The 27,604-nt window shown below is 36.1% G+C and overlaps 1 protein-coding gene across 2 annotated transcripts in view; it reads left to right on the plus strand.

The window, feature by feature from the left end:
- The window catches only part of ITFG1 (integrin alpha FG-GAP repeat containing 1), an 85,724-nt gene that overhangs the window by 42,405 nt on the left and 15,715 nt on the right, over positions 1-27,604 (plus strand). For both annotated transcript variants that reach the window (XM_074881274.1, XM_074881273.1), the window contains exons 10-14: positions 7,581-7,753; positions 16,642-16,792; positions 17,273-17,381; positions 21,200-21,243; positions 23,148-23,226. In XM_074881274.1, the coding sequence (XP_074737375.1) occupies positions 7,581-7,753; positions 16,642-16,792; positions 17,273-17,381; positions 21,200-21,243; positions 23,148-23,226 (556 nt within the window). The remainder of the gene's footprint in view (positions 1-7,580; positions 7,754-16,641; positions 16,793-17,272; positions 17,382-21,199; positions 21,244-23,147; positions 23,227-27,604) is intronic.

Here is a 27,604-nt window from a genome sequence, read left to right on the forward strand (position 1 = left end):
ATTTCTACTGGTTTTAATTATTAAGTAAATTTCTGTAAGGTATATGAAGACTTACTTAGGCTATGTATCTTCAAGACTGGGTTTCTATTAAACTATTTCAGCTTCGTTTGTTCATGACACTACTTGTTTTGAGAGACATGGTGATAATTTGTATTATAGATTACTATATATTCATTTATTTTAAAGTGTGTACTAATCTGTTTTAAGTATTTACAGTTCCCCGCTTGATAATAAAGTTACATCTTACAATAAATTAACCTAACGTTTGTTTGATGCCTTAATAAATGTTCTTACTAAAATCATATTTAGCAATGTGAACCTAAAGACCGAGGTGACCTACAAAGTACTTGCTTATAGTTGACAGCAAAACCCACTGTACACACAGAAATTTACAGTGTATGCCATACATGTTTCTAATCAGGTTATGAATTAGTGATTATTCCTTTACTGACAAATTAAAAGTAGATTTTTTTTGTGTAAGCACCACCCTCTCTGACCTATATTTCAGAATTTATAGGTGAATGTGCTGTTTGCTTAAGGAACAGTACGTACTTGGATAAGGTGCTTCTTGTTACAGTCTGCAGCCCAAGTTTATAGTGTAGATTCTGTCATTTAAATGAATTAGAATTTCTAGAACATGGGTTAAAGCATACTTTCCTACTGGCAAGAAAATCACTCTGTATTGGCAAGGAAAGCGTGCAGTTACCAGTCAGTTAAGGAAGTATAACTAGAATGGAATATACCATCAGTGTAAGAAAGAGTAAGTAACTTTGAATTTGGTATCGTACCTGTCTCAGCCTTCTAATCCTGGCATCTCTGTTCTTAGAAATGCACTGTGTTTGGTGGTTTGTGGTTTTTTTACATTAATTCCCTGTGAACACAGAGTAGAGACAATGGATTGTAGTGTTGCTGGATACATGGTGTTACAGCAGAGTTCAAGGTACATGTCGCAGCCTTTGTATAAAGCAAGTGGATGCTCAATTCCTGATACTTGCATTGCTTTCTGGTCAAAGGGGAGAGCACAGACTTTTGATAAGCATGTTACACTGATTATATTGCTGTAACGGCTGCTTACATTTCACTGTTGAGTAGTTGGGGTGCTCTTATGTCAAAAGACAACTGCTCCTTAGCTCTAAATGTAGTTCCTTGATAATATAAGAAGTAAAAGACATTTGAGTTTTTCTGCTCAAGTAAATTTGAGACAAATATTCTCAATTAAAGTAACTTTGTTGTGGAAAACCAACCACACACAAATAGCATGTACCACTGAGAGATACAGAGCTGTTACTTGAGAGTAGTGGTTGACTGAGCAATGTGCTAGAGAAGAGTTTTATATTATGGTTGTTTGTAGTATGTTTCTAGAGGGAAGTGATGGAGGAGTAGCAGAAAAAGGTGTGGGTCAATTTGCATAATAACAGAATTTTTCCAAAGTAGTCTTTTGTTGTAACCTGTGCTGAAGTAACATTGCACCTAGACAGTTTTTCTCTTCCTTCATTATTTCATTTTTTTGATAGTGGTCAACTATTTAATTACAAATACATCAGATTTTTAACATATCACTTTTGATGTTCATCAGTATATTTAATTTTTATAATGAATTTAGCAATTTCATTGTGTAGTTTAAATCTTAAAATAATTTCCAAGATAATGACATTTGAGTTAAAAACTAGCAGCCAAATATTGTCACTTTATTTTAAAAAAGTGAAGAATCCAACAAGTTCTCATCCTGCTAGACAAAAGTATTAAAAAGTAGAAAGAGTTACCTAGAAACTTTAAAGCAATTTTCTCTGCGTATTTTTAGAATGACTTTTTAATTAAAAATGACAGTATCAAATGGCATGCAATAATGACTTGTTCTGGCCAGCCTTTTTAAAGAATTATATCTAGAATACTCGTTTCTTTCTCTGTTAGACTCACTTAGAGGTGATGGAGCTTTTTCTTCTCAAGCGTTTTATCTTTCCCATTCTGAAACAGTGAAAAATATCCGTGTCTTCATTCATATGTCTGTGGTTTTTCCCATGTGTTGCATATTTCCTACAGGTAGAAATCTATTCAAACGTGTTACTTCCTATATTAATTTGGAAGTGAAATGTTTTAATTTCACTGAATTTGGTCATTATGAGATCAGATGAGCCAGCTTCCAAGCTTTAACTAAAGTTAATCTTCATGAGAAATTATAAATATAAATTTTGTGGCAACAGGCTGGGATCAGTTCTTCTTGTTTATTTATTCACTTTACAATTTGAGGAAAATAATAATGAGCCCTTGTGGTGCAGAATGTGTTTCAACAAGGGTATGGTATCACTTGTGGAATGGGTAGGTAATTGCAAGAAATTTATGGGAAACTGAGAGAGTGCAAATCTGTTACCAAAAAATAAGAGATGCTGTATATCCATTATCTCTGTTCAGGCTTTGCTGTAGGGTTTTGGAGGTTTTTTTTTAGTTAAGAGTGTAGTGAAGAATTCTGCTTTTTCAGATTTTTTTTTTAAGAAATTTACTGATCTCTGATCTGAAAGAATGCAAATTAGATGACTCTTTTACAAAAAAATATTTTGCCTCAGGTAACTGGACCTGGTTCTGTCCTTCCTGCTTGTTGTTTGTAACATTTGCTGAAACCAAATGAAAAACAGTTAATGCAGTTCCATGATAGTATATGATGCATTGGGATGAAATGCGCATAACAATCAGAAATACACATCTGTAGAATTTCTGATTCTAAAAATCATGGCATGAAGAGGCATGCAATGGCATGTCGTTCTGGTAAGATCTTGTTTGATGTCTCTCAGTCTACAGTATATTTCTCATTATGTCTTGGCACAGCTGGATGGCTACTGGAAAGCCAAGCAGACCTTATGAGAATTATTTCAAGGATGATCTTTCACCACAGGTTTTAGTTTATTTAATGATTTAATCTTCATAAGTATTAAAAACATCTCAGATAAATTTTCTTCTTTTGGATTATGGAGCAAAAGTAAAGGCCAACAAAATACATATGAGTGACTTAAGGAGATACAGACCTACTTAAAATTTTAAAAGAATGTGAATGTTTCCATAGCAACAGAAGAATTGCTGTCAGATCTGAAGTAGAATCCCATACACCATTTCAGATAGTGGCAGGTGTTAGGATACCTCAGTTGTCTTTAAATTCACCTGCAATAGCTACAGACTAATCTGCTAGCTGATTTAGATATGTCATCTGAAAATTAGACTTAGTTCTCCCTGAAAAATGTTTTAAAATCCCTGGTACTCTTTACTGTAGCAACTCCAGATATTATGATGTTCTTAGAGATGACTGATCTTTCTTTTAATTTTGCCAACTATTCAGTATGATTTTTCATTTGTTTCCTGAGGCAAAAGGTATTATTTCAGTCCCTTCATTTGAGAGTTTCTTTGTGGGCTTGATGATTCTTACAGCCTTCCTCTGTACAATAGAAAGGTTATAGCTTTATTCCTCTTATAAATCTAGCAGCTCTGAAGTAGAACCCAGGGGTGCATCCTACAACAAACCACAGGTCTTTGTGGTGTCATTCTCTAGGCTAGAGAGGTATGTGACAGCATTGATTATCAGCTGCGGTTGGTCAGTGTTAGAAGTTTTTCCTCATTCTTCTATAACAGTTTAAAGGGGGGAGGGGATTGCAGCTGCTGAAATTTTCATAAATGTCAGATTCTACAAGATCCTCTCATCGTTTCTAAGTTGCTTGTCTTTCTCAAAGCAGCTATGGGACTGTGAGCCATATTCCAGCATCGAAAATAAGACTCATTGCTTTGGTTACTTTTTTCTAAGTTGCTAAATCAATGCTGAGGATTGTTTTCTTCTGGGCTTTGAACACCATACGTTATTGGTGTAATGTATAGGCAATTTACTTAGTTTATTTTTATGCAGTAGTGACTGCTCAACTGTATATGGAATTCAGGTGTCTTTCGTACACACTAAAAGCCTAATGCATCCTGAAATCATGAGATTTAATGTTTTATGTGCAGCTGAACTACAATGCATGTGTACAGCAGAGGGAGAGCCCCCAGGGAAAAGGACTTCTGTTGCTGTGGCCAGTTCTTTCAGGCCACTCTTGATGTTTATCTTTCTGTAGGATGGGATAGTGTTTGTCATACAAAGGAGAAGAAACTCTGGCATTTCCAGAAAAGGTATTGGCCAAGAATGGGCTACCAGTTTACAAATGCTTTCTGGCTCACAGCTGGCTCCCTGCCTGTGTTAGGTGGCCTGGAAGTGGGCAGCTGGCTGGCTGGGTTTTTTGTGCTTCATAGGTTTCTGGCCATAGTTTGAAAACAAATTTTCAAGCACTTAAAGATATTTTTCTTATTTTAGCCTACAAAAATCATTAACTGAAGGAGTAAAAATATCTATATAAACATTTTAATTAATTATATTAGTGGTGCTATGCAATGGAATTTAACAGAAAGAGAAGTAGTAAATCTTTGTTTTCTTTGACTGAATTTTATGTGTTGGTTTAAATTTTCCTTTAGGTACACTCATTCCATTTTTCAATCTGTCTTTTCATTTGAGCTAGGTAACAGAAATCATATGATCAGAAAACTGCAAAATATAGCTTTGTGTGTCCTCATTATACCCACCTATTTCTATCTTAGAGTGAAAGGGAAAAAAAATCATTTTAGTCTTTTTCCTATTAAAATAGTAACAGCAAACATGAAGCTTAAAGGAATTGTCTGGATTATCAAATGCAAAAGAAGATTTATATTATTGACAAACATATTTTCATTTTTTGCCTTCTGTACTGAAATATATGTCCTGAGGCATATGAACAATTAATTTTGCATTACGTTACACAATACTGCTGTTTATAATAGAAATATACAGAATGAGTTTCACCAAAAGTGTGGATTACTCTGAAGCTAAACTGTCAGAGTAAGTTACGTGTGGTGCTAGAATGTGCTCTAGTTACACATCGAACAAGACTGATGTTTTTGAAATGTTCTGCAACTGCTGCTATAAAGTCCCACAACTGCTTCAGTGGGATGGATGAATCTTGCTCTGCAGCATGCACAGTGATGCTGCTTGGTAGCAGTAGGTGATGTTTCTGGTTTGCTCACCTATTGGTTTATATCTCTGCATTTCATTGTAGACCTTATGAGTGGAAAATTGCTTTCTATGACTCAGAGTAAAAACAGAAGACAAATTCAGATTTGTGCCTAAAAATTCATTTTTAATTTTGTTTCTTTAAAATAATGTTCCCATACATGGGAACATTTAGAAAGTATGTGATGGATATAATTGGATTTCATTGCAATGACTGTGAATGATACCACGTAAAGTAGAAACTATATTACATTTCATGGTTCTGATTTCAATCAGTGTTTTTCAAAATTACAGTATTTTGCAATAATATTGTTTCATCTGTCTTCTGTGTGACAAATAAGTGCTAAGAAATCTAACCCTTTTAAAAATTTCCATCAGGTTAAGAGTCTTTTTCTTATGTTCTGAGGTTTTTGCAAACCTTCAGCAGCTAACAGTAACTAAATAGGCATACATGAGGTGGAGGGTGGGGGTGGTGGGTGGTGAGGGTCAAAGTATGTTTAATTTCAGCTTTGAGTTTTCACTAAGAGTGTTGTAGATCATCATTGCAGTTCAAATGTTGTCACTTGCACAGGCAGACAAGCACTAAGTAAATGCAGTGTCTGGCGGAACTCCTCCAGGTTTCTAAGCCATCTGTGATATCCAAACAAAGTTGACCTTAATGCACTTTCCTAATGATTTGGGGGGCTTCTCTAATATGCGTGTGGTTGTATGTAATCTCAAGGGACCAGTCCAAGTGTCACATGCAGTTGCCATGTGGCAAGAATGTTGTTGCTTACTGGATTGTGTTAGTGAGGGAGTCTCTCCACAGCAGGAAATGATGCTGTCAGGGATCTTATTCTGGTTCCTGAAATAGCTAAATTAAGGCTTGGATGAGAGACATTTAAGATGCTGTTAAGTGCTTTTGATGTTGGTGTAGTGATCCTTTAAAATGGCACCCTTCTGTCCTTTTGAAGTCATTGTCAGTTAGTTGACAAATAAAATAAATTCTGGCTTTAAAAACGGCGCTGAATTTTTCTGTAGAGTTGAAATGTTAACCCTGGTACTTCAGCTTCATACCAACTTGTGAAATTACTTTGATTTTAATTAAGTTCAATTCCTGTTTAGCACCTCTGCAGCACTTTGTGGAAAGTAAGTGGAGATACATTCTTCTTGTCCAGGAGAAATTATACTTTGCATCTCTTCTGTACTTTCAGTTTGATACTGTAATCTTCATTTCTTATCAAACAGTTCAGTATCTGGTGCTGCTGGGGAGATAGAAGCTCTTGAACTTCTAAATATCTGTGAATAATAGTATCATTCCAAGTGAAGTGAACCTTAGGAGATCCAGCTTTAAGCAGGGGCAACACTGAATTCAGACCATGTTGTTTGACCAGTCAAACTTTGAAAACCCCCAAGGACAAAAATTCTGCAGCTTCTCAGGGCCTCTTTTCTAGTTTAATTTTGCTGGTTTATCTCTAGTTGGAACCTCCCTTGTGTCAGTCTGTGACCATTGTCTCTTGTTCTTCTGCCATGTATCTCAGTAGAGAGCCTGGCTCCATCTTCTCAGTTATCTCCTTGCAGGTATTGGAAGGCTGCTATTAGGCACCCCCTAAATCTTCTGTTCACCAGGCTGAACAGGGCCTGTGCCCTCAGCCTGTCCTTTGAGTAAATATTCCATGCCTGACCATCTTGGTGACCTTTTACTAAACACACTCAATATTCTTTCTTGAACCGTGGGGCACAAAACTGGACACAGAATCCGGATGGAGACTAACAAGTGCTGAATAAAGAGAAACAATCCCTTGCCTCAGTCAGCAGGAGCAGAGGCAGCAGTTGGAGTGCAGCATGCTGTTTTGCTGTCATAGCTGCTACACGCAGCTTTAGCTTAGTATTCACCAGGACCCACACATCTCTTTTAGGAGAGCTGCTACACAGCCGGTCAGTCTCTAGCCTGTACCATTGCAGGGGTTTACTCCCCTGTGCAAGACTGTCTTTGCTGATTGTTACAAGGTTCTCTGTCCATTCTTGCCTTTCTAGGTCACCTGTCCCCTGCCATCCTGTCCTGAAGCATATTGATAGTATCCCCCAATTTGATGTTGCGCACAAATTTAACGAGGGGGTATCCCTCCTCCAGCTTTAATGCTGCCTATTGCTTGTAATTCCAAGAAAAACAAAGGGACTCAGGATGTCAAGGCCCTGATGGTTTGGTTTTACCTACACTTAAGGATTAGTATGGATTCCAGGCAAGCCTGAATTTCAGTGAAGTTGTTCCTGAATATGTCGGTACACTGGACGCATTCCAAAACACAGGTCCTTTATTTGTATAACTTCACCTATTTTTTTCTGTTTTGGAAAAAGAAAAGACTTCAAATTAATTTTTTCATTTGGTGACAGAGGTAGGGAATAATCCTTATTTCCTCTTTGGAAATTTTTAAATGTTTAAGAATCCCAATGCAGTGAAGAAATATCAGCTAGTTTAAATAGAATTAGGTTGTTTAAATAAATAAAATGGATTTCCTTACCTAGCATTCTTTGTTTTATTTTACAGTGGATTCCAGTCTTGCAAGACTTCAGAAATAAAGACACGCTCTGGGGCTTTGTATCATATCCAAATGAAAAGCCTTCAAAGGAAATTTCATTTCCAATTACGCTTCATATTGGAGATTACAATATGGATGGCTACCCAGATGCTCTTGCTATACTAAAGAACACATCTGGAAGGTAGAGTATATGTAAACCTAGAACTAAGGACTATCAAATGCATGTTCAATCATCAGTCATACAAATTACTAATTTTAGTGCATCTCATTTTATCAAGTGAACAAGTCCTTTGATCTCTGCTAAATGTTTCCCTTTATGTATAATAGGAACGTATAATTGTGTAGGCTCAAACTGTGACTCTTGGTGGGGAACTGCACCGGGAAATGGAATACAAAGTACCATTTTAGGTGCTTCTCCCGGGCCACAGGAGCTGATTATCTCTCCCTTTCCTTTCCCAAATCATCTTCTGTAAAATCCTGACTTCTGCTTTTGGTGTGGGCTAGTAACACCAGGCTGCTGAGAGCTGGGGAACCCATTCCATGCTGTCACATGGATGAACACTGATTGGTGACTCTGCTGAAAAATGCAATAGTGTTTTGCCCCTTTTGAGAACAGGAATTTTAGATACACCTACTAACTTACCAGTGATTTTTATATTGTCCAAATGTAACTGAAATTAACTCCCTCCCCCCAGCTTCTAACCTTTCCTATTAAATTTGTCAGTGTAATCTTTCTCCTCCTTGTCTTTTTTTTTTCTCTGTTACTTCCTTTCCCAATACTTTGTATTGCTACCATCTGGTGTTAGGTGGGAGGGGGCATGTAGTGATGCTTACAGGGAGACTTGCACATTGAAGAGTTAGTGATCCACATAACAGCTGACCTGAGTAGGTGCACACCTGTGCTGTTCCGCACACACTGCTTGGCTGCAGGATAAACTTAGCCAGCTAATCGTAACGGAGAAGCCTGTAGGCAGCTCTTGCTTGGCACCTGGTGATGATACCACTGGCATGTCCTTGTCTTTACCTTGAAGTGAAGCAGCACATGTTCATGTGAACATCCTTTTCCTTGACAGTAGAAATGATGAATAGACTTGTTTACTTCTAAGATAAACTTCAAAGAGCTCTGGAGACCATAATGCCAGTGAACTTCACTACAGACAGGATACGCACAGCATGCCGTGCCCTGACTAGAGGTCTGTCTATGCTGCACAACTTGGGTTTTCCAGTATCTGAAGAGATGTAAAATTATCAATGCTATCCTCTTTGTCTTTTTCATGTCATCGCTTGTAAAAGGTATATTAATCAATACCTTACCGAGTCTCAACATCTTCCGTACTGGGATCTATGACAAATACTTGCACTAGTGCATTAAAAGGCAAAATAAGTTTCTCTTACAGGTGTATTTATTATCTTCCTCTGTAGGGTATTCTGGATGAGCTTGGGTGCAGGTTCATAGTTTGAATCAATACTCAGTAAGGGAAAGAACTGAGGAGTTTGCTTTGGTGCTTAAAACAGTGTACAGACAGAATTTAGATGCTGAAGTCAAAGAAGTCAATTCAGATCCTCTAGTGGTTGCCTACACATGAGTCACCCACTGACATTTTTGTGAGAGTTCTTCAGATACTGACACATACCTAAGAATGACCCAGTTTGAAGAGTTACACGCTAGTATTCAGCCTACGTGATGTGATTCAGAGACAAGGCAGTGAGCAGCTGAGCTCTGTCTGTGTACCTCTGAGCCTTAAAATAACTAGCACAGCAGCTGTTTATATTCAGATATGGCAGAGGAGAAGGAGGTGATGCAGTTACTGCCCAGAACGTCCATAGGCGAAGTTAAAGCACTCAGGCCCTCAATGTCAGGTTTTTTACTCCGTGGCCTTGCTCAGTTGGGAGTTTGCATCTTCTGTTCAGCAGTTATTGAATAAAAACTGTAAACAGTCTAGAGAGCAGACTAGAACCAAAGTCTTTCTTTTTCCATGGAAATACCATAACATCTAAACTGTAAAGTTGTTCTTGTCTTTGTTTTTCTTAAGCCCCACAAGTCTTGTGTTTTGAGATGTACTGTAGGCTATCTTCTAGTGTGTATCCTGATAGCTAGTACACTTCAGAAGAACTTTGTGAAGATTTATGGAGTTCAGAAGTTATTTTATCTTATTTTATCTTTTAAGATACAATAAGCCCCTCTCCCCTGGCTGGTGTATAATTGTGGCAATGTAATATGATGTAAAAGATCTAAATAGGTTGTAAATAGTTACTCCTCTAAAAGCCCAAGAAGTTACCTATGTCTCAATCCAATGAATTACTGTTACACGTTTATCTTTATTCTCCTTGCTTCTGAAATTGCTTGTTTATTCAATTGAGTGCGTCTTAAAGTTATTCTGAAACTTGACTTCAAAGTTGAAGTCAAGACATCAGTAAGGCATAAGGACTGAAGGTACTGGCAGATATTTGACAAGTTATTAAAAGTGAAGTTCAGAGATCTGAGGAAGTCTGGCAAAAAAGGTGTAAGTAAACTAAAAATTAAGAAATACATTGCATGTTAACACTGTATATTTCCAGTATTTGTAGAAAAGTGATGGAAACAGACTCTTCATACTTTGGGATGGGAATGAAAGTCACATTTTTTTGCACCCACTATGAAATGTCACTTGCAGAGTAATAATAATTTATTGTTTCTGAGAGACTTAAGCAAATACTTCCCTTTTAAAATGTGTAACTGGGTCACCGAGTGGAAAGAATTAAACAATGTGGGAATTAAATTAAAAGCTCTTCTTAAATTAGAGCAAATTAAAATGAAAACCTTATTTAATTGATTTTAAACACTTCTGGATCAAGCTGTTTATTTTTTTTCTCTGAAGCCTTTCATGCTACATCTACAGATCTAATTTCAGTGATTGATTACTGTGATTAAATGATAAAAGCGTTTTTGTAAACTCTTGATCTCGATTTGGGCTATAGTCTAGGAAGCCTAGCTTCTAGTTGCTGTCTGTAACTTAAAGTAATTAAAGGAGGCAGAAACCATTTTATTCATCTGAAAATATACTGATATGTGATAATGGGTGAATATGATTAAAATCAATTATATGCTTTCATCACAATTCAGGAAAGCACTGTCAGATCAAATCCCTAAAAGTGCCTACCAAACAGTGAAATAAAGACATGATATTAGGAATAATGTTGGTTTACTGTCCTTCCAGGTAAGTCGGGAAAATAATGAATAGCTTCAAGTATTCTCAGTACTGCTGTAAGACTACACTGTTTCATCTCCTGCCATATCCTTTTGATTTCAAATCACATTGTATAATATTCTGACAGCATGGAGACATTCCTTAACAGCAACAACAAAAAAAAAGGAATCCCACTTGTGGTTGCAAGTGTGGTGGGGGTTTGAACCCAGATACTCAATAAATTTCAACAGGTGAAGATGCTAAATTCACAGTCTGTTCTTACATATTTATCTGTCCATTATGAATTCTTCTAACTTCTGACTTGAGTCAAAACCTGCACATTGGAATTCCAGTCCACAGATTTTTCTTCAGGCTAGATACATACATGAATTTTTTTCCCTCTAGTATGACTGTATTAGAAATTGTGTATGTATATAGAATAATAATAGGTAAAGCGATTTTATCACTAGTTATTAATTGGTTCATCTCTACTTCCTATCTAAACGCATTCATTTTTTTCATATGCTGGTTTTAAATTGACTCTGGTAACATTGAAAGTGTAAGTACTGCATGTGAGTCTATAAACACCTATCTTTCTCCCACCTAATTGGACAAAACAAATTTTTGTTTAACCATTTGTTTCCAAATCAGATGCTAACAATTGTCATCTTGCATGGCAAACATGTAATCTAAGAAACCATTTTTTTCAATTACGCTTTTATTCAAAGGGAATGTTTTTCACTGGTAAAGTAATGATAAAGTCGGAAATAGGATGTCTCTCTGTCACTGATGACAAATAACAGTAAAAACTGAAACTTGGAGATGATAAACAACTGCATATGGACAGTTGAATGAAAAACTTTGAGTATAATACACTTCTAGAAAGTTTTCCAGGTATTCATGCTCAGTTTTAAATTAATGTATTTGTATTAATCCTTTATATAGGTATACTTGAAAGGACTCTTATTGGACCAAATTATCTCTTCCTAAGTCATTGTTAGTTGTCACTTGTCAGAAGTAAGGTTGGATAGAGAACTTCTTTTAAACATAGGATGGATGAACACCTTGTAATTGAGCAAATCTAAAAAACCAGAGGCAAATTCAATTATTCTGAATGTCTGGAGTAAGATATTAGTCATTTGGATGTCTCCTGTGTAACTGTAAATGAACTAGCCTAAAACTGACAGGATGAGAGATGTACAAAATTAAGCAGTAAATATTTAAGTCTAATTGGAACGAAATATGTTAAAATAAAACTGAGATCTAAGTCTTCAGTCTGTCTTTGATGTTAAGCCTTGCTTATAGTTATTCAGCCTTATTAAATTTAGCTCTGCTGCATAGATGACTTCGGTTAGAAGGTTCCAAATTGTAGAAAACTGTTGAGCATCCGGATAAAGTTATGTAGGTAGTACACAGTTTAGCTGCCACTGTGTATACATTGGTGTGTATACCTAAACATTAAAAGTGCTGCAAATAGCATGTTATGAGTGATATACTAGTCTTAGTTCAGAGTTCTTTTGCTCTGCCTCTTCTCAGTATTTAAGGTGAATTGTTCGATGTTGACTGCTACACATTTGTGTAGCACTTTAACATTGATTTTAAGGTTTCACCATTGTAGCAGTGTCTGTCTTTATTTGTTTTCCCATAGGCTTTCAGGGACATCATTTTGTCATTTTAAGGATGGTGATGACTTTTTTCTGGAGGGAGAGGAGGGAGATTTTTTTCTGATTATGTTAATCTTCAAAACTTGATTCAAAATAATAAGAGGGTCATAAACTTGCTCTTGGTAGTTGTAGTATGTACAGAAATAAAACATGGAGGTAGATACTTTGGTTCTAGTTATGCTTGTGTACTAAAGCCCTAAATAACCTAAGGACTCAAGTAGCAGCTCATAGGCCAAATCCAGACGTCAGGAGTTCTTCCAAGAACGAATCGAACAGCTGAGGAGGCAGCAAGCAGCTGATTTCTCTTCCCTCTGCAAACAGTAAGGCACTGCAACGATCCCTGTTGCTGCAGCCTTCCAAGAGAACGGCCCACACACTAAGATCTCCTCCCATGCTCCCATATCAGCACAGCCCTGGAGCAGGACTGTGAAGGATCAGGAAAGACATAATGTGGCTAACAATTACTAAGACATTTTACATATATATATATTTGCATATAAACCCATATATAGTTTCTGGTTTCTGTTATTGTTCACTATTATGTAATCAAAACCTAAAATAATTTATTAATGTTTTATCTTGTATTGAGTCGAGTGGGAATCACTTGACTCTGCACATGAAAAATTTAAGTTTGTGCACAAAGACAACTAGTTATAATATGTGCAGCCTTCAGTGGAACTTGGAACGTAGCTTACCTTCAAAACTAGATGGAGGTTTAAAGCACTAAGGCTGTTTATATATGTGGATGTGAGGACAGCTGCAAGTATATTGCTTTTTTTTTTGTTTCTTGCTGTATTTTGGGGGCAAAACTGAATACTGTCCCCACCACCAAATAAGTGGGTTTTTGTTTTTAACTCTATCCAGATGTTGCTGTGTGAGTGCATTTGTTTGCTTTTTATAGTAGCTATTTTGAAACTGTTCCTAGGTGTTGTAGATAATTCCTACATATTAATGATAAAATCCTTACCATTATCAAGAGATAATGGGCTGAAAATACATGAGGAAAAGGAAGGTCACGTTCACTCAATTTCAATCAAAAAAGTAGGAACTACTTACCCATAAGTAAATGAATCAGAAATTAATGTTTTCAGCAGAAACTACTAATATTTCAAGAGTGTATTTTAGTTGGTTGATGCTGTTCAAATACTAATGGCAGGATATATAAATCAAAATTTTGGCCAGAAATGTGAGGAAACTTAAGAATCAAATTGAATGATTTTGGAGTTAAACGTGATTTTGTAACTTGGTTCCTTACTATAAATACTATCCAGTTTTTAAAAGGGAAAAACCAAGATGGTGTAGAAGACACCTGAGTGATATTCTCAAATTAAAGCATTTGTTTAGAAGCTAAATATCTAATTAAAGTTACTAACTCTTCTCATCGTGCTTTTCAAAGATTCTTTTAGAGGAAATAAGAGGAATTTTATGCCGGTATAGAAGTCAAAATAATTTGAAGGCATCAATAAAATAAATGCCAAGGAATTGCCTTGGAAATTGACAGGAAAGAAGGCACAGTTTTAATTATAAAGCTAATAATAGCTAGCTTGTAAACAGGAAGAAAATAAAATCCTCTGTATGCTTCCAGTGCATTTCATGATTTTTCTTTGTTACCCTGCAAATTCTTAATTTTTTTTAATGGTAAGAAACCATGCTGACTCTTTCAAAAATCAAAATTAAAAAATCAGATTTCAACTTTGTATGACTTACAGTAGCGAATCTAAACCTGTGTGTATGTACCTGTAGGTATAGTTAACATTTCTGTAGCTTCACATTTAATGTAGCATCTCTGAGTTGTTAATTTTACTAGGCAAACATGTATTTGTGTTTCAAAGGGGACTGTATGGATATAAATCAGTAGTAGTATGAAATGAAATTTCCTGCTGCCTATTAAAATAAACATTAGTAGACTTGCAGCTATATTCTGATTAGGGATTCTCCAGACCTCTGCTGCTCTGCCACAAGGGACGCTATGTCTATGAATTTGTTTATTTTTTTGTCTACCAGATAGCTCTCCTATAGTGCACTTCTCAAGCCTTCAGCATCTGTTCAGGGTTTGGGATTGGTTTTTGCTTCCTGTTGTTTGTCTTGCTGTTACAGAAGGGTAAAGGAAAGTGGCACTTCCCTGCTCAGTGCCACTTTGATCTCTTCCCTGCCTTTTATCTCACAGCGCAGTTGATGTTTTGTTATTGTTTGTCCAGTTTGTGATGTTTTGACAGTCAAATACACACTACCAATGAAAGGAAATAAAAAGGTTCCTATAGTAAATAAACTTCTTGTGTCTATCCATTCACAAGGCTTACAGTCTAGACTTGAACAATACTCTGTATGTAGAGTGTAATGCAAGCTTGACAATCCTTTGTCATTTAAATAATTATCATCTAATAATTTCTGGCGTTGTAAAACGTGAAATGAATGAAAGCATCTTTGTAAAACTTACTCCAAATTTTAAAAAAAGTGTATGTTAAGATGATGAAAAAGAGAAATTGAAACAATGTGCATAGCTCAGGTTGTCACTTTCCCTTATAGTTGGTTAATGATACTTATGTAATACATTAAATGAATGTGAGCACTTAACAATTTCAAGTTATGACTATGTTTTCAGATAGAGATAACGTCTTAAATATTGCAGATCACCTAATTTCATTTTGGTTGGACATTAATTCAATATACTCGTGCATCTAAGAGTGAAACAGTAAAAAGTGGGTTCATATTAAGCTTCAATCAAACACAGGCATATGACAGAAAAATAAAGACCTAATTTGTGTATTTTTCACAGAAGCTCAAGAAATGTGATTATAAGGTTCTGAGGGAAGTGTTTAAATATCCCATTTTACTTTTGACACATCTTACAGAGAACAAAATCCTACGTTTTTCTCATTGCAGGTTCTGAAATATTAACTTGGCAACAGGCAAGGAAACTGATTTACTTCGGTGTCAGAAATGTTTTTTCTCAGGGTAGATGTTTGGCCCTTCTCTAACTCTTTCTGAAATGGAGGGAGCAGGTATATGAACGTTGTGGGATATGATTCTTACGAGTAGCAAATTATCTGAAATATACCATAGAAACAAAGAAAAATAAAAACTTTCCTAAGGAGAAATGCTGTGTCTGTGCATGTGTGTGACTGCATCCTGGAGGCACTGGGTGCTGTTAAGATACAGAAAAAAAGCCTTGCTGTCACCCTCCAAAACAGCGGTATGTTCAAGGTCATAACGAAGAAGTGGCTTTGGTTATTGCCCTGGGCTCTGACACACTTAGCAGGCTTTACAGAACGTCGCCTGCTCCATCTCCTGGCTCCCAGAAAGAGAGGAGGAAACTTCATCTGTTCCCATTGCCAAGGCAGGGATGGATTCTAGCAGGCTCCCGGGATACAGACCTGCCAAAGAATCAGAATCCCAGTTGGTAAAGTCTGAAGGTTTTCAAGTTCCAGTGAGAGTGGCAATGTGACAATGTCAGAGGCAGCGTGTAACGCTATTAGTCATCAGTGTGCACGGATGAACCTCGTGTCTCCCGCTGACCAGTGGGCATGTATTAGGTAAATTCTTTAGAAGGGAGATTTTGCTGTACTAGACCTGGTTGGTTGGTTTCTTGTTTCAGTATTACAGCCTATTTCTGTCTGTATTTGTTATATGTCAGCAAATGTCCAGTTTGGTTTGTCTTGTCCTGTTTTTACTGTGCTAGTAGGTTAGGGTTTGTGGTTTATATTTTTCATTGAAACAATGGGCAACTTAGTAATAGAGATTTGGTTTCATCTTAAATTTGTTTAAAATGCTATACAATGCATAAGAAAACTTATTAATGAAGCTAGGGTGGGAAGAGATTATCATAAAATAATGAAAAAGCACTGACACTTTTTAAGTAGTGTTTAAGCTGAAGGACCATGGAGGGATTAAGGAAAATGGCAGATAAGTGCACTTACTGCTTGTTTCAGAATAAAGTAAGAATATGTTCAGTCTTTTGAGTGGATGGTTAATGAAATTATTCCTGCTAATTTGGACCCATTTATTTAGTGGTTTCATTGGTTTAAATCAGGCATGACATAATGGTTGTAGTTCTGTTTGTAAAGTTAACATAAATGCTTAAGGATTTTAAAGTATCCAGTGGTTGCTAGCTTTGTGTTTATTATATTTAATCAGCTGACTTAAATTATTTAATTACAATATTTTTGTAATATCTATTATTTAGACTTTATAGCAAATAAGTTGGTTTTTTAATATATATATGTATGTTTATTTTACAGCAATCAACAAGCATTTTTACTAGAAAATGTCCCATGCAATAATGTAAGCTGCAAGAGTGTACGTCGTATGTTTAAAGTTTTTTGGGACCTCTCGGATCTAAATCAAATCAAGGATGCAGTGGTAGCAACCTTCTTTGACATATATGAAGATGTAAGTCCAACTGTTTGCTACAGCAAACAGCGTCTCTCTCTGTGTTGCTGAGTGTGTCTGCGTGCCACCGGCTGACTGCTTTGGAGCAACGTTGGCTTACGGCACATGCAGGCAGTGCCTACAGCCTGGGAAAGGCTTCGATCTTGCAGTGCTCCCTGGAAGGTGAGCAGGTAGCAGCAGCCCATTGCTGCCTAAAAGTTTGCTGACCCTCCATCTGCTCCATTTGAGCTGCCCTCTTCAGTGGCAAGAAAGAAGCTGTGGACCACATGTGTTGTCCTGGTTAACTGTGGATGGAGCACTCTGTCCTAAATTGCCATACATGAGTAAGATTTGAAAGATAATAAAATTAGTAGCGAAAGTGTAAACTTTGCTGAACACGCTCTATTTTTTTTTTCTTTGTATCTCTAAGGGAATTTGTTTGATAAATTTAGATGTTATCTAGAGCAAATCAGCATTCTAACAACCTTTTTTTTCCTCTAGGGAATCTTGGATATCATTGTGCTAAGCAAAGGCCACTCCAGTGAGGAATTTGCTATCCATACATTAAAAAATAACTTTGAAGCAGATGCCTATTTTGTTAAAGTTATTGGTAAGTTATCACTGTATAATCACGTCAAAATGCGATGTTCAGAAGAATGTGTTTATTTGAGCCTCTGTATATGAGAACATTATGGTAATGCTCTGGGTATGATAATTCTAGAAAAGAAAAAACTGTGGAAAATACCAGGGATTGCAGAAATCTCTTGTTGCAGAATCTGAACTTGGATAAGTTGGTTTTGTTTTGTTTCAAAGGTTTTTTTCTTGTTTTTTATTTTAGTATACTTATTAAAATTCAAAGTAATTCTGCCCACTATCTTCAACACTTAAGCTGTTTTTAATATCGGTGTTGACCACAATGACCTTTAAATAAGTGTTCATCATCTCTTGAGTGTGTATTTTTTTTACAAGAATGTGTGTCTTATTTCAGTCATTAACTAGAGGTAGGCTAAATCTTTCCTTTCATCCTGGACCTTTCCTTCTGCATCCTAGCAAAATCCTAAAGATAGAAACTAGGTCTTTAAAAACTCATTTCTCAGCTGACTTCTGAAAGAAAAACCAGAATTATCAAGTGTCTGAAAACATGATCTGCAAGGAAAAAACACGTATAACCTAAAAGAGAAATGTAAGGGAAGATCCATGTCTTCAGTCTGTAATGATGCATAACAATGGGGGAAGAGTGTTTGGTGTGTCCATGCAGGATACAACATAAAGTAACAGACTACAAAGAGTAAATAGTGAGAATAATTTCTTAGATGATGGCTTGTGAAGTACTAACATGAATTCCTGGAGAAACTGCAGAGTTACCAACATCAGGGGTCCTGACAATTAGATTAAGAAATTATGTAGTAGACTTAATTGTTTTTGATGGAAAGGGTTGGAGTAGCTGAACTTCCAAGGCCCCTTCTGTGAACCTTTTGTACAATACCTTCACGTATCTCCTCACGTAACGTAATGTTGTCAATACAAAAATGGCATTAGATCTACGCATACCTATCATTCAACTTAGCTACTTATTTTTTTAATCTGTGATGCTATTTAAAATTAGGAGGAGGATTAGCTCATCACTAATTTGAGGAAAAATTTAATTATGTTTGCACATACAAATATGTATGCCAGAGTGAGACAGAAAGGAACCAGAAGAAATTACAGCAATATTGACTTGAAGGAAGGTCCGTTGTTTGTCCACAATGACTGCCTTTTTCTCTTACCTGTTTTCAGAAACCTAGGCAAGAAACAAAAGCCAAGTGTGCTTATTTTCACCTGTGCCTTGAGTGGTTGCAGTATTTTTTTCCAGCAGGGACCTCTGTCTTTTTTTTCCTGTACCTCTGTTATATCAAGCCTACTTTACTGGACTTCTTGTTTGTATCATCTGGAAATGATGGAGAATGTAGTGCAAAATGGGCTGGATTCATTTCAGTGACAACTGGCATGATGTATATTTTACTTATGCTGCGTGATCTGTTCTGAGAGCAAGTTTGTTTCCATGTGTGAGTCAGTTTGGTGTTCTCAGCCTAAAAGCACCACATGGCACAAAACACATCTTACTCTAAAAGCATGGCATGGTAATGAACGTGGCAAGGCTGTGTGAATTAATTAGAGATCTGGTTTAAAAGGCTAGAGTTAGATTATGATATTTGTAATTGAGAGGTTTCCAAATTGCATGCCCTACCGTGTTCTTTGACTGCAAATGTGTTGAGCTTTGAGCTCATTGCTTGTATGTCCTTCTTGATTTTTTGAGAACAAGCAAAAAATGAGGCTGCATGTGAGCTTATGAGGACAAAGCTAAACAGGAGCAACTAGAGGGTCACCTTCAAAAATTGTATTTGCCTTCATGTTATTTAAATGTGTCTAATACTTCTAAAGCACACATTCTGCACACCATAAGATAAACAGAACCGGAGCTACTGCTGGGGGCTGATGCATTTATTACTTGCTCCTTAGCCTAAGCTTTATTCTCATCGTAATACCCTATAGTGATTTGTCATGTTGATTGCAGCCTTCTTTTAAATGATATATATGGGTAGTGTAATTCACACAAGCATGCAGAAAATCCTCTAGAAAAATCTTACACTTCACAAAGCCATATTAGAGTTATAATTGTGCGGTATTTTAATGGAGAAACGAGTAATTTGCAACATACTTTTTGATTCACTCTGTGTAAATCTATCTTAAAAAAATGGGAACAAGCCTTTTTTTAACATCTCTTCAGGGTGTGAGCATTTTTGCATAGAAACCCCAGGAAATGGGAATTAATGAATGGTCTAAAAATATTTTTACTGTGATACAGGGAAGAGTATTTCTAACAAAACATATTTTGTGCAAGTTAGCGTATCGATAAATGCATTGCGTTCACTTATTTGGCATATGGACAATGAGAACAGTTTTGCTCATTATAACTGATGTCAAATGTACTTGCTCAGATTACTTGTTCCCATAGCGAAACTGAACAGCAAATTGCAGCGTGCAGTTTTGCATCAAAATGGGAAGAGTTGGTTTCACTTACATAAACATCTATGTATAACACAAACCAATAAGCTTATGGCTTAAAAAGTATATACAGTCTTCAAATTCTGCTTTGCCACACCTTCATCTTACCTGTCCAGATATCTTTTTTTGGACTGTATAAAAATACTAGATTTTTCTGTATTTGAAAATTTCAACATTTTAAATCACAATCAAAAAATGATAACTTGGGAATTATGACAGTTGTTAATATTTGCACGCAAAATATTAGAAATGTTCCTTCACTATAACAGTGTCATTTCTGATTCCTGTAGGGCATGATTTCTAATCAGACTATTGCATTATGAACATCTTTTATGCACCTTCTAGTATTTCACTGTCCCCATATGTTTTGTACCCTAAATTCTATGGAGCCTTAAAGTAGACAGAAAATGCTTTAAAAATCTGGTGGTTAAGATGACCTGCTCTCAAATCTGGTCCAAATCTTAGTTTCCGCTGTCTGCCACACTTGCTTCAGGGTACCTGAATTCATGGAGAAGTTATGTTTTCACTTGGCTTTGATACTGCCTGGTCTGTATCCTCTTCCCTGCTCACAGCCATTACTGGGCTGCTGCTCAACCAAACGGGTGTCATTTGAAGTCTGAATTTTGCATCAGAATGACACCTTAGACTATTCTGTGTATGTGTGGTTTTTGTGGTTTGTTTTAAAGGCAATTTACTACTGATGTTCTAATACTCAATGTGACAGGACGTTCTAGGTTATAGAACAGATGGCTTTCATTGTCCATCATTCACTTGATTATAAATAAGTGTTTAACAGATATTTTTGTAATTTAACTATTTTTGAAACTAGTAAGTTTTAAACAATTAATTGAACAACTGTCACAGGCTTTAAATATTAAATAGCATTATACATACCTGCTTGTAATACTTTTGAATTCTTAGAGTAAACAGGTAGTGGGATTTTTGTTTATTACAGCTTTTGGGAATTGTTTTAAATCAAGTTGGAAAACTACCCCTTGTATAGAAGAAAGAGCCTTTACTTACCTTTTTACCAATTAAAGCAGTAAAGCTGAATGTCTGCCAATATTTTTAAATGGTTAGAAATGAAGAATAATGAATAAAAAGTACAGTCTGCTATTTTTAAAATGTTTTAATTTGGAATTTTTTTAACTGGCAAATGTCTCCTTTTGAAGCTGGTTAGTGACTAGCTGACTAATTTCTGCAAAGAAGTATGCTTCAAACAGATTAGGAATTTTTTTATACATTAACGTAAGTCATATAGAAGACACTTGTTTTCTTTTAACAGATACCTGACACTATTACTATAATAGATTTCAGAGGTAGTGCTTGTAAGATGGCTTGTTGACATAAATGCTACAAACTCACTTTTTGTTTTTGCAGTTCTCAGTGGCCTCTGTTCTAATGACTGTCCTCGGAAAGTAACAGTAAGTGTAACTATAACTTTGCATTACTATTTAGCTTCAAATAAGCTGAGGTCTAATTATACCAAAAACTCTCCACGTATCAAGACAGTTATTGACTGGAAGAACACGTAATCGAAATCCTGACTGACCAAGTTCTGCGTGTTTGAGACCCATGCCTTTCACCAGCTGCCTGCTCGGAGATGAAATCAGCTGACTGATTCTGCAGTGCGCTTTGGTACCCAGCATCACAGGGGCTGGGATACCAGATACAAGAAAAACTTGTGTAATGCAGCCCCAAACTGTGTAGTGTGCTGAGTGTTGTTCTGGGCACTCAGAAAGGCCAGGCAAAGCTGACCATGGAACAGATTCAGCCATATAGCCCCATCTGGACTAAAAGACAGTAACTGGGCACAGTGAAGGATAGAAGGGAGGGAAATTCACTTGGTTCTGATGATTCTGCGGATAGCTACATATATGTGTGCTGATTTCTATTTCAATTCTTTTAATCATCTCCAGAGACCCTGCAACTCATCCACCAAACTTTCAGTTAGCAAATTGTTTAGCAATGTTCACAGTGGAAGTTGGCCCAAAAGAGGAACTTGAGGAATCAAAGCTAGCATTAGCACTTCAGCTCTGCAAAAATACAAAATTTAATTTTGACTTGAAAATACAAAAACTGCTTCAAATGGGACCAACTTTTTTTCAAGCCTGTTTTAAGACATAGGGTTTAATTTTTTATATAAAATAATAAGGGGGTTTGCTAGTATTATTAGCTTAATTACAAAACTAGAGAGAGGGTTTAAAAAGCAGATCTTCCCAACAGCTGTTGGTGAACATTTCATTATCAAGATCATTGAAGCTCTATTGCCTCCGCTGTAATAGAAGTTCTCTGTCAGAAAGTACATTATGCTAGAATACAGCTACTTGGCAAAAAAAAAAAAAAAAAAAATCAGATTTTCACCTTATTTACTCATCTTTTATAGATCTGCATTTACATCACCTTTGCAGTCTCCTTACTCTTCATTCTAATCAATTACTGGTTTTCAGGCTTTGACCCCGTCTCTCACCATTACTACTTATGGTTTAAAATTTACTATTTTTGGAGGCATGGTGTGAAACGTGTCATCATCTCTTCTTTTAGTGTTCTTTCTGCAACTTGTTTGAAAGATCTTTACTGGATTTGATGTCCTAATATCAGCTTGAATTCAGCATTAAAAAAAAATGAAAACTTCCTTTAAAATATATTCTTACAGTTGTTCCCCCCTCCTCTCCCTTCCCCACCATAGCAGATAATTGTTTCCACCCCTTGTTAGGTGCATTTGTTACAGTTCATCACTCAGTAATCCACAACTCCCTTTGATATTTTTTTAATTTATTTTTTAAATTTAATTTTTTCCCCACAACTGTACTTTGATGTTTAAGTACATTTTCTCCCTCAAGAGACTTTGTTTAAAATATATTGGTACTCAACAAGGAACTATTCAACCGCTTTGATGATTTAAATAAAACACCACTAAATAGTAACAAAATTTTGAATTTGTGTGGTATTTTTCAATTCAGAAAGACCATCAAGACAGTGCATTCTCTCAGACAATATCAAATGAGTTCTGCTTTTTCAGGACATGCAGTTATTTCTTGGAATTTTTAGGGTTTTCCGAGGAAGCATTAAACCTTTTACCAGAGGACTGAGTAGTTCTGCTTTCTTCATGAGAAAGCAAATGTTACTTAGCCTACTGATTAGCCTTATTTTGAAAATTAATTTCTACATAATGGTATGACCAAAACAGTTGCAGGGTTTTGAAATTATCCATATCAAAAGGAAATCATTAATCTAGAAACCTTTTTCTTTGGTTGACTGTTTTATTACTGTAGCTTTGTCTGTTTCTAAAATTTTGCTTGCTTTTTTAATTTTTTACCCCTTGTAGCCTTTCGGTGTTAATCAGCCTGGTCCTTACATCAAGTACACTACTGTAGACGCAAATGGATACCTGAAAAATGGGTCAGGTAAGGTAACCTCATAATGAGAATACATGTGGCATGGTCTGTCTATATATACTTCTCAGCAACCTAAGGAGTTGAAAAGAAGTTTACAGAGCGAAATGGGACTGGTTTTGAATTCTGTCTTCAGTTTACAAGGCCAAAACCCTCTAACTTTCTCTTCTTTCTTTACAGATTTTATATTTATTACAAACATTGCAACTGCATTCTCTTTTCTTCTGTCTCATTATGTTTGAGCAGTTTGCTCAACCTTGCCCAGTCCGAAAAAACGTTGAGTACAATATCATCAGTTAGTGAAATACCATAAGCTTCTGATGATTCACTTTTTCTACCAGTTCCTTAGCAATTCTGTATTAAGAAAGCACAGTGGCTTTGAAATAGAATAGAATAGAATAGAATAGAATAGAATAGAATAGAATAGAATAGAATAGAATAGAATAGAATAGAATAGAATAGAATAGAATAGAATAGAATAGAATAGAATAGAATAGAATCTTGTAGCCACATGAAAAAGGATCAGCATAATATTCAGTAAACACAGGATGTATTTTTCTGGAGTTGTTCACTACATCTGGCCAGCTAACAGGCATCTATAAAATGCTGAGTAGCATGAGGAAGATAAGAGGGGGAGTGGCTGCATCCTTTCACGTAATGCAAGAACTACAAGGTATCAAAGAAACCTTTGGTAACAAGGTCAAAATAAATGGAAAGAAGCAGTACTTCATGCAACTTTTAGCTTAACTACAGGTTTAATCACATGAGATGTTGCAGATGTCACAGTTTACATGAGTCCAAAACCAAAGTAGACAAAAAAAGGATAATCCATTAGGCCGTGGTTCAAGCAGTGCCTAATGTTGGAATATCCTGGGGTTTATGCTGCTTTCCTAGGTCTGTACTAGTGGCTCCTAGAAGACACAGGTGACTGTTTGAAGTGGTCTGTTAGTCTAATTTACAGCTGTTAATCTTATGATCATAATGGACTCACTTCTGCTTAGGCAAAAAATGGAAACTCTCAAGCCAAAACATGATCAGAGTATGCACATCTAAGTTGTGCCATTCCAACTCCTTCCCAGTGGTGGCAGTCATCTGCATCTGTCATTCAAGTCTTACTTAAAATTAAACTCAGAGTTAAAAAAAAGTTTCCCATAGTTCACTGGGAAAACACTGATTTAAATAATAGCAGTAATTTAGGGAAAAAAAATATGACGTGTTAAGGTCTGAAATCAATGATAATGCTCTTACCTTGAATACTGTGCTCAGGACTGTTAATTCTACCCTAGAAAAAATAAAGAGAGAAAGAAGATGTCCTGAAATATGAACCAGACAGCTGCAAAAACATATCCTGATATTGTGTAGCACTTCTGTATTCATGCATGCTTAAATATAGGTTTGAAAGTATTAGCCTACATTTTAATCAAACTAATAATTAATGCTAACATGAAAATGCAGAGTATTTTCTCTAATTGTTGCACAAACTCATTTTAACAAACTAGTTGTCCAGCCAGTTGTACACTCAGCTTCATCGCTCTGAAGGTTTTCTTCATAAGCTAAATTTAAAAAGAGTTTACATATTTAGTTAGAAACACTTCAAACTCCATGATGAGTTCAGAGATTTTGAGTTACACTACACTCTGTTAGACTATCTGACCCGTGCCCTTAGGCAGCCAGTTCTGGTTGGGTAACAACTGGCGCATCTCATTGCTGATTACCAAGATGAAGGCTTGCAAGCTTTATCAGAGCCAAGTCACAATACAGCCTATCTTGTTAACCATATCAGAAAATATTGGTAAAGGCCTACACAGGATCCTTCTCCTTATCCCTCAAAAGCCTGGATTCCTGTGGATGGGAAACTTACTTCAGTAGATTGTCTTTTTGGTTATTTGTGGTCCCTAATAACTTTTGAATACGCTAGCGTGCTTACGCCAATTTGAACTGGAGCGTACATGCCTCAAATAAAACTCTACTAGTTCTGTAAAAATCAGCAGTTCGGTAGAAGACAAAATTCCATATGAGGAAAAGACTTTAGTTACAGATCATCAGTTATTTGGTTTTGTCCTCAGGCTGGCCATATGGTCAGCATAGATGCAGTTGCAATTAGCCATAGCCTGTAATGTTCTTGCCCAAGCAGTAACGAAGGAGCACAGCAGAAAAAAGCTTAGTGTACTGTGGAGGGTTTATGGGGAAATAAAAGATGTTGCAGCTTCCATACAGCAAGTAGGACTGCTTGCAGAGACATGCAGGATTCATATTCATACAAACACAGACATCCTTAGCTCCACAGCGTCTGTCCTGTTCTTGAAGGCATTTTGCCTCAGGACAGGTTTCTAGAGACTCCTACTGTGTTATCCATATTACTTTAATCCACACTGGAGTGCCTTTTTTTGTTCTGTTCTTCTTGATGACCAGGTATCTTAGTTTTTGTCCTGTTTTTACTTCATGAGTTAAGTTTCTGATAGGATATCATGAAGACCTATACTGTTAAATACAAGCCATTTTGTTAACAAGTACTTGTTTTTCAAATCAACAAAAGTATAAACAGTTTGGAATACACTTCATATCTTAGTAAAGAGTAAAACTCTTTAACAAATTTGCGTAGTAAAGATTGGAGTTCACTAATCTCTCCTTATGCTGTTACCTAAATTACTTGCAGTTGATCACTGCCCCTCTGTACTCTTGGGGGCTGTCTTCTTGGAATACGGACCTATTGATAAAGCTTCTTCCTGAGAGCTGCTGTCAGGGTTACTGGAAAATACTCTAATTTCTATGTTATGAGATTTCTTTCCAACCTGCCACTAGAAGTTAGTGGAGTGCATTCATTGGGTGAACATGCACCTAAATGAAGAAATCAGTGGGTTTAAGGTAGTGTTTCTGTCTTCAGACTCACTGGGACTTAATGCAGGCCTGCCTAAATTTGGTGCACCCGTGCGAATATAACCTAACTTAATAAAAACACAGCTTCGTAGTTCCTTTGGCCATGTGACTTGTGAGTAGATGCCTACACATAATTTTATTGTGAGAGAATCAGGAGCACTGATGAATAACTCTGTTTGCCTAAGTAACGAAAAAGACTTTTTTGTGTAAGAAAAGAAACACATTAGTAAAACCATTGAACTGACCCTTTTTTTTTTTCCTTCTTTAGCAAAGTGCTATAAAATGGCTATAAATCAAAAAAACTACAACATAACCTTTGCTTAGATCTAATTATACTCCTTTAGATTCATTGCTCATGAAGTCAGAGAAAGTTTTAACTCTTGCTACTTATTCGTAATTAACACAGTCTCAGACTTAGAAATCTGATATTTTAAGCGAACACATACAATACACTTAAATCATGTCTAACAGCTAGTAGAATCTGTGTTATTAGATTCTTAAAAATATTTTATATTTGGGATGTAAATAGTAACTGTAGAGGACTAAAACTTGGCATATCTGGATGATATATGCTGCTTTTTAAAATAAGTTTGATTTTTATAAATTGACATAATTTTAATCAGAAGATGACAAAATAATGGACTTGAGGGATCTCAAGTGCAGATTATCTGTTAAGAGGTTAATTCACAGCAGCATAAACTGATTCTAAACCCCACTTTGAGGAAGTACGAGTTTAGATGGGTTTGTTTTGTGTATATTTGATCCGTTGGCCCTTACTACTTAAGCAAGCTTATAAAATAACCCAGTGGCAAAATAAAGATGCTCTTCCAACTATAGACCTCTGTGTCATGGAAGAATGCACATAGCTTAAGAATTCCTTATACCTGTGGGAATAAAGCTAGTTTAAAATTTGGACCTAATTAATGTATAATTTTCTTTATTTTTTTTTCTGGTTCTTTCTTCCAAGAACAAAAAAAAATATACATTTTTCTTAAACATTATCTTTAGGGTTTTGTGAGTTTGGTTGTTTGGAGGGGTGGGTGGGTATGGGGTGGTGCTTTTAGAAATGCAATGTTTTTACAATTTACTCTAAGAAACAGGTATCAGATATGATTTAATACTGCTTATAGTACCATTCATCTTCACTGTCACTGTATTTACAATAATAAAAACCTAACAGAGGCCAATCATGATGAATTTCCTCTTCTGTTTTGGCATTATGAAATAACAGTGATGAATTCCAAGCGCATTTATGACCCTAGCAGTATTGCTACAGGGAATTTTATAATGCTGTCTTTGATCAGTTTCTCAACTGTAATATGTTAATAGACTTTTTTGAGTCTGTATAATTCCTGCAAGAACTTTTCAAAGTCACATTTTCTGAAGCTATTATATTAAGTTTGTAGCTAAACTTTCTTCTTTTACAAGTCCTACTCATAGAATTCAGTAAATGTTCTTCTAACTAGAATTACTGGCCTACAGGTTACTATCTTGAAAAGCAGTCTGTTACATC

This window comes from Strix uralensis, chromosome 12 (assembly GCF_047716275.1).
Source record: "Strix uralensis isolate ZFMK-TIS-50842 chromosome 12, bStrUra1, whole genome shotgun sequence".
NCBI classification, from domain to species: Eukaryota; Metazoa; Chordata; class Aves; order Strigiformes; family Strigidae; genus Strix; species Strix uralensis.